The 8457-nt window shown below is 38.5% G+C and overlaps 1 protein-coding gene across 1 annotated transcript; it reads right to left on the bottom strand.

Moving 5' to 3' along the window:
- Nucleotides 1-311: 311 nt before the first annotated feature.
- TUBB1 (tubulin beta 1 class VI) lies at nt 312-7526 on the bottom strand. The gene is made up of 4 exons (XM_084645172.1): nt 7378-7526; nt 4775-4883; nt 4151-4261; nt 312-2505 (listed from the first exon to the last, which is right to left on the bottom strand). The coding sequence occupies exons 1-4, from the start codon at nt 7432-7434 to the stop codon at nt 1421-1423; spliced, it is 1362 nt and encodes a 453-aa protein (XP_084501298.1). The 5' UTR covers nt 7435-7526; the 3' UTR covers nt 312-1420.
- Nucleotides 7527-8457: the final 931 nt, after the last annotated feature.

The following is an 8457-nucleotide window of genomic DNA, read 5'->3' on the forward strand; positions in this document are numbered from 1 at the left end:
ACTTTCAGAACATACACAACTGAACTATGATTCTGTAGTTGATTCTAATAGCCACTGGCTGTAAGATTTTAAAGTGTTCATGTGTTAAGTGGAATTGCATATTAATGCGACTTGCATTCATCTTTTCAGGTTCTACCCTAGAAAAGTTAATTATTTCATCTCCAAGCAAGTGGCAAAGTTAGAGCTTGAAAGGATGGGAAAGAAATGACCTAACAATTTTTGTCTTTTCTTTTTATTTAAATAATGCATAAACTTAAAAAAGCTCAAATTTTTCTGGAACATAAACATTTGTTTTTTTATGAGATTTAACTTTTAATGAAGCACATTTGATAGACAAGGAAAAATATTTTCAAAAAAGTCTTGTAAAGGTCTTAGAAATTATTTGAGTAAACTGTTAAATATTTGTTTAAAGTGGGGGAATGATTCAGGAAACATCAAAACACCACAGTAATAGTTGCTATATTATAAATAGCATTGACTGGATAACACCACCGCAATGGCTAGCAACAGGATCTGTCTTTGAGTGAGATGCATTGTTGTTTTTAACTTTCCTAAATTATGTAAACTGAATTGTGACATTGGGGTTACATCTCAAACTAGCTGCAAACCATTCTATTTAGTTCACTGTATGAAACAATAAGAGGAAAAGTTATAAATACACTCTTTAAAGGGAGAGGGACAGCACCAAAAGAAACTTCTAGATAAAGTTCACAAAACTATGAGCTGATATAAACCACTCTAAATATGTAATTGAAGATGAAATATAAAAACATTGCGAATACAAAAAATCTTCCATAATGTAAAACAAAAAGAAAGTGATGTTATTGGTTAATACTCTTTCAGTCTGTTAAGAAATGTTTTAGAAGGTACCTTAAAACTTTTTTCTTCACTCCTTAACAAACACTGATTCAGCTTGCTGATTGGTGTGCAGAACAAAATAGGTACTTACTGTTATAACCTGATGGATAAATACACATGTATCCTTCTAAAATTCCCAAATGTAAAACCTAAATCTGCATTTGCCTGAGAATACATAAACGTTATGACAGTTTAGAGCATATTACACCAACACTCATTGTCATGACTTTTGTCACACACAACACGCTGTTACATTCAGAATCTGACTATACCATTCTAAAAGCTAGTGAATTGTGAAGATGGCTGACATAGCACAACTTGCTCTTGTGGTTGTTATTTTTGTGGGGTTTGCTGTACCAGACATTGTTTATGAGGAAAAGGCACTATGGGTGTTAATTTCAGTGTCACAATACTTTATACTCATATATACAGTGGATATGCTTTGATTTAATATAGAGAAAGGTAGATACTTTTAAGAGTTCTCCCTTCAGATAGGTAGATGAGTATTACTTTTTAATAGAAGATGTACATTCAATAAGTGTTCTTGGATAGTGTTCTGATATTAAAAATCTTTTTCAAGTGTTTCTTGTTCTTGGTTAACTTCCACTTCTACCTCTTTATATTCATCTACATCTCCTGAGGCATCCTGATACTGTTGGTACTCAGACACCAAGTCATTGGTATTGCCTTCTGCTTCAGAAAACTCCATCTCATCCATACCTTCACCAGTATACCAGTGGAGAAATGCTTTCCGTCTGAACATAGCTGAGAACTGTTCAGAAACTCTAATGAAGAGCTCTTGGATGGCTGTGTTGTTGCCTATAAAGGTGGCTGCCATCTTCAGCCCTCGTGGTGGTATGTCACACACTGCCACTTTCACGTTGTTAGGGATCCACTCCACAAAGTAGGCACTATCTTTGGTCTGGATAGCCAGCAACTGTTCATCCACTTCTCTGGTAGACATCTGCCCTCTGAAGATGCATGCCACAGTCAAATAGCGTCCATGACGAGGGTCACAGGCTGCCATCATGTTCCGTGCATCAAACATTTGTTGGGTAAGCTCTGGGACTGAGAGGGCTCTGTATTGCTGACTGCCTCGAGCTGTCAGTGGAGCAAAGCCAGGCATAAAGAAGTGCAGGCGAGGGAAAGGCACCATGTTGACAGCCAGCTTCCTCAGATCTGCATTGAGTTGACCAGGAAAACGGACTGAGGTGGTGACACCACTCATGGTCAGGGACACCAGATGATTGAGGTCACCATAGGTGGGGCTGCGGAGCTTTAGGGTTCTAAAGCATATGTCGTACAGAGCTTCATTGTCAATACAAAAGGTGTCATCTGTGTTCTCTATCAGCTGGTGGATGGACAGTATGGCATTATATGGCTCTACAACTGTGTCTGATACTTTGGGTGAAGGCACTACGCTGAAAGTATTAATAATCCTATCAGGGTATTCTTCTCTGATTTTGTTGATAAGGAGTGTGCCCATACCAGATCCTGTGCCTCCTCCAAGTGAATGGATGAGCTGAAACCCCTGCAGGCAATCACAGCTCTCACACTCATTCCTGACCACATCCATTACACTGTCAATCAGCTCAGCTCCTTCTGTGTAATGGCCTTTAGCCCAGTTGTTGCCAGCACCTGAATTACCTGTGAATATAATTACAGAAAACCAGCCACAATGTTACCAGACCAAATGTAAAAAGTCATTAATAAGAATGCTGCCAAATACTGACAGATGTAGAAAGGCCATAGGACAAATGACATAGTGGACAGACATCATAACTGCCCACAAATACAAAAAAAGGTGTTCTAAAGAGGCCAGTGTCTAATCATTCCCATTGACTAAGGAGTAATGTGCATTCACTGAATCTGGGAAAACTTGGGTTGGACAAACTCCAGACAGGCAATTGCACACCTCTCTTCCACATTCAGTTCAGGAAAGAGTCAACAAACTGATATGTTTCCTCCAAAATTGTTATGAAGAAATGGAATTTTCTTATTTTGCTATTTATCTTCTTTTGAATTTTAACACAGTTCTGGTGTTAGTTGCTAAATTTCTAAATTCATACAAAATTGCTACCATTTTCAATAGTAACACAATTCTTTATTACGTGCTGCTTACACACTCAAAGTTTCCAATAGCACTAGCACAAGTTGCTGCATTTCAAATACAGACAAAAAACAAATGGGAATTTATTAAACTTTTTCAGATACAAAATATCTATGGCTCATCCCTTTTGTGAACCCAGAACCGTTCCAGGGTAAAACTCCTGTATCTTGATTTTCAATAACCCTCTAAACCTCTCCTTAATCATAATACCCTAACTATTTCTGCAACTAAAAACATTCAGAATGTTACTTATTCCCCAGAATGTTATATTTTCACTATGGCTTTATTGGCATACTTTCCAATTTAAAAAAAAATGGTTTTCTCTTCCACGTTGCTGTGAGAAAAGGACCCTACACACAACAGAGGAAATATGGACACTGACTATATACAAAGGGTTTTCAAATGCAAAAAGTAAACTGAGAAAAACAGAAATTTTTATCTGCTTATCTCTTCCAATCTTTGTAATTTTAGGTGTTAATTGCAACATTTTGCACACTATTTTCTAATTATTTGACTTCTTGACATTAAAAAGACAAATTCTGCTAAGATTTTGAAAAACTTGTTTTGAATAGGATGCGTTGCTTAGCTTAGCAGCTGGGATTTTAAAGACCCACTGGCATCTGTATATGTTTCTAAAACTTAGGTTTTGTATAAACCCGTTTTACAAAATCTGAAGGTACAATAAAAATGATTTCTTGAAATATTTTGTTTTAAATTCCTGTGCAAAGTGTTCTGGGTTGTTGGGTTTTGTTTTTGTTTTTTTGCATTTTAACATTGCCAGGCATTTTGGGGGATCCAGTCATTGCAGTTTTGCATTAGCTGACAAAGGCTGAAAAGTGAAATTGATTAGTCTGTTTTAATTGAATTAAATGTATACAGAATTAACAGTGAAGAGTGAATCAGATTTCAAAAATTCAGTTTTAACAATTTAAGTTCTTATTACTATCCCAGACATAAACTTAAACAAAATTGTCCATAACGGTCTCCCTCTAACATTATTGTAGCAATTCTGTGTTAAGGGTGAATACTGTTTTGATTTATGTAGGGATGCTTTTAAAAACAAGCAAACAAACAAAAACGATATATTTTAGGGAGACCCTGTGTTTGGGATTCTGGGTCTGTCAACCTTCGCAGTATCCCCATAATGTCCTATTTATATGATTAACAACATATTGCACATACCATGAATAAAATTGTCAGGTCGAAAGAGTGGGCCTATTTTGCTGGATCGTACACTGTCCATGGTTCCAGGTTCCAAGTCCACCAAGATAGAACAGGGCACAAACTTCTTGGCTGTGGCAAAAGGAAAGTAAGAATACATTGACAGGTAGCCAGGCAAAATCTTACGCCCATCACATCACATCTCCTCAGTTTAGACATTTCAGTTAGTACATTCTACAAAAATTCTACATTCTACAACAGAGCAAAGTGCAATCCATGCTATTGAAGTGATAGTCCCTTTAATAAGTACAGAAGATCAACTAATGTCACAACCTGGAAAAACCCTCATTGGTCAACCAACATTGGGCCCACTCCTCTACTGCTTATAGGGAAAACTTTTGTTGATTTCAGTGGGAGCTTTGATTTGTAAGAACAAGTTAGGACTACAGGACAGGGAGAGAAGATACAGGGTGGTATTTTTCTAAAGCACCAAAGTGACTTAGGAGAACGATTAGGAGAACGATTTAGGGACTTGTGCTCCTAAAACACTGACTTTGAAAATCCCACCCACCCACAGTGTTTTTTATTTTAACCCTCCCGTGTTGAATCTGCTCAGCCAACCCATTAAAGACCCTGAGCACTTACAATGAGCTTCGTTGAAGTACACATTAATTCTCTCAAGCTGCAGTGGCGAATCACCGTGGTAGTTCCCAGTGACATCAATTCCATGTTCATCACTTATCACTTCCCAGAACTGAAAAAGAAACAGGGCTAAGTACAATCAAGTAAGCGCTTCTTCAGTCCCACCATTTACCTATAAACACTGCAACAAGGGGGAAAACATCTTACCTAGTACAAGCAGCCTCATATGAAATGCACCAGAGGCATTAATAGCAAAATCAATAAGCGCCACACACAAAAAGTCAACATATATGTGTTTACAGTTCTAGGCATCAACTGTGCAAGTTGGCTAAAGAAGGTCATTATAGTCAATGGCAAGACTCCCATTGATTTTTGAGGGAAGTAGCACCAGGCCCAGCCTATATGATCATATAGTAAGGGTCAGCCTGTGGCTTTTGAGGATTGGCCAGCACTGAAGTGAGTGTGGAGGAATTCTAACTGAGTCAGACAAGTTTACACATTACAACCAGAACTCAGTCACCCTTTCTTTAGGTGTAGCTTCCATACCTCTCAATACCAAACCGATGGGACCAGATAGCTACATAAGTGATCATTGCCACATGCAGTTGCACACACAGTCCAAGTAACTGTGCATGGGCATTAGGTCTGCAGTTGTGTTTGGGTTTGTCTGAAGATAATAGAATAAGGAGTCTGGCATAGACATTGTCAGATTCTGGGATGCAGATGCAGAAAATACATTCAAGAGTTCAAGCTTGAGTTCACATTCTAAGCCATTTCACTTTTCCTAATGAATCATATTTAATTTTAGTAATGCAGGTTTAGTGATACACATTTGACAGTGTTTGGATCTGGAGTTTGCTTCTGGCCCATAACTATTCAAAATAAACACGGCTTTCTTTTAAGAGGCAGACTTGAAGGCAACACGCTCAGAGCATACAGGAACAGATCATCAAAAAACAAAATTAGCAAAACTCCAATCTAGACCTCCATGCATACATCCAGCCCTGGAGTCTCTTATCTAAGCAGCTCACTACAGCAGTGTTAATGCAGTCACACCCTCTGTCATGAGCAGGCTAGTTTAATTTTAAAAGTCTCTTGCCTTTAGCACATAACTTCATTTTAAATTTATAAATGTAACAAATCTAGATGATGGCCCCTTGTATTGTGTTTTGCACCAACATTACTAGAGACCAGCAATTTGCAGAGCAGAGTTTCTGAGTATGTGTGGATGTGTAAGAGAGAGAGTAAAGTGTATACACCTTTAAAAAGCCACACTGACTTTTTCATTCAGAAAATATTTCCTCTCGGACTAGTCCTGCATTTCCCAGGGAAAGAAGTCAGTGGGCACTGTGGATGGGTGAGAAATCCAGGCCCAATCTTTCTGTTTTATCCATCTGCTAAAAAGCTAATTTTTCTGAATTGTCACACGTCATTTTGATAGACTCCAACTAAAGAGAAAAACTCCTGCAAAAGTCATGCAGCACAAACAGTATTTCTCCCATAGCCTGTGAACACAATATATAACCATTTCCATCACAGCCTATGATATAGGTTTACGCTTAAATAATATTTCTTTCTTCACATACAAACAAAATAAGTTACAGTCACAAGCAATGGCAGGAACCCTAACCCTAAGTGCTGACGACATCACGTAAAGCCCCGGGGCAGTAAAACTTCAGGATACACTACAACCTCTTCATTAATATCATCCCCATCTAGATTGCTGCAAAGAGGTGTTCCCTGTCTGTTCTGTCTACTTTTTATGCCTTCTATCATTGCTGCATCTGCGTTAATGCTTGTATTTAATTAGCAGGGTACTTACTGTATAGCATTTTATGTGCAGTATATGACACTCAAAGGTCATTGAAAAATTAGCCATCTTATACCCTACAACGCACTTTAACAGCAATCTCTGTGAAGCTATTTCCAGGGTATGTATCTCTATGTATATATATCTCTAAAAAATCGTTGAATCGGTTTATCTAAGGATTTTTTTTAATTGCTTTTGGTCTGAACTCTGGTCCTTGATGCAGTTGTTTTAGAGTTATGTGAATATAAATATACATTTATTAGTCTTTTGTAAGGGGAGTTTCAGTCTGGAACCTTAACTCTGCTGTCTGTCAACCTGGGACAATTCTACTCACTCATTTATCAAAGTCAAGTAATTTTTTTTTAAGGTCAAGTAAAACACCTTTTAAAATAAATTATTATGATCAGCAACATATGGAGTGTGGGGGGTAGTACATTGTTTGGCTAGACAAATACATTTGCATGAGAACTTTTCAAGACTGGTATAAATAAGTTACCCGCACACATTCCAATGTGTTTTGGCAGGACTGAGTTCCTTTGAATGCTGATAATCTTCACCTAACCAGATCGTCACGTAACTATTGCAGATGTTTTATGCTCAGCCCTTGCACTTGCCCGATGAAGAAGCTTGTACCTATTACATTAAAATCTACACCTTCACTTCTCATGCTTCTCAAGCTGCCTGTGAACAGAATTCCATGATACCCCACATCAGGCCGTATTTAATCACTCCTGTACTGCCCATATGGTCCCAAATCATTTGCCACTAATGATGGTTACTGAAAAACAATTCTCACCTTAGCTCCAACTTGGTTTCCACATTGGCCAATCTGAAGATGCACAATTTCACGCATTTTATGTAGACTGGAAAGTTCAGCCTACAGCCTATTCCAGTTCCTCTAGGCTCAGCCTCTGGCAGAAACCCTCTCTCTCCTGCAGTATCAGCTACAGCCACACTGGACTCATTTCAAAAAGGGCCTTTTTTATATGCCGTCACTCAAACAAGCTTCAGGGGAGTATCCAACTCCACACATTATGCTCATCTTCCTATTAACAAAGCCTGCTCACATATAGGCAAAACTCCCATTCACTGGGCTTTCTTCCTATGTATGGAATGTACGATCAGACTTACGTTGCAGAGTAAGTGGAGAGGAAGAATTTGCTTCTCCCTCAACTAATGTTAATTCTGTGCGGCATGAGGAATGTGTCCGTTCAGACACAGAGGCACTAAAAGTGCCTATATTCCATTTTGAAGGAGTGCGGCTCTCTTATCTTAAGACTGCTTTAGACACAGAGGCAAACAAACTCAAGCCAAATCCTCATCTGTTTCTGAAATAAAGGTGTGATTGTTAAATGCCACATCCTCTCATCAATCTTCAAGCAAAACTCCCATGGATTTCAATGAGAGCTCCATGCTATTGCCCACAACTCACTAAAATATAGTCTCATCGCTACAATACAAAGCTCCAAATACTGAGCAGCAGTGAGGATGAAATCTAAACATCTGCCAACACCAGTGCTATTTACATCCCTAAAATGATGGTCTGAATAGAAATAGTATCCATGACTTTATAGCAATATTCTGTTTAAGGGTATGTCTACACTATGGAATAAGGTCGAATTTATAGAAGTTTGTTTTTTAGAAATCGGTTTTATATATTCGAGTGTGTGTGTCCCCACAGAAAATGCTCTAAGTGCATTAAATGCATTAACTCAGCGGAGTGCTTCCACAGTACCGAGGCTAGAGTCGACTTCCGGAGCGTTGCACTGTGGGTAGCTATCCCACAGTTCCCGCAGTCTCCGCTGCCCATTGGAATTCTGGGTTGAGATCCCAATGCCTGATGGGGCTAAAACATTGTCGCGGGTGGTTCTGGGTA

This window comes from Lepidochelys olivacea (genome assembly GCF_965140295.1).
Source record: "Lepidochelys olivacea isolate rLepOli2 genome assembly, chromosome: 13".
Lineage (NCBI taxonomy): Eukaryota > Metazoa > Chordata > Testudines > Cheloniidae > Lepidochelys > Lepidochelys olivacea.

Bases quoted from the DNA above. Each gene is read 5' to 3' on its own strand.
- TUBB1 (XM_084645172.1), bottom strand. From the start codon at position 7,434: ATGCGTGAAATTGTGCATCTTCAGATTGGCCAATGTGGAAACCAAGTT. The intron at 4,262-4,774 runs GTAAGTGCTCAG...CTTTTGCCACAG, and splicing joins GTACTTCAACGAAGCTCATT to CCAAGAAGTTTGTGCCCTGT. The intron at 2,506-4,150 runs GTATGTGCAATA...TTATATTCACAG, and splicing joins ACCTGACAATTTTATTCATG to GTAATTCAGGTGCTGGCAAC.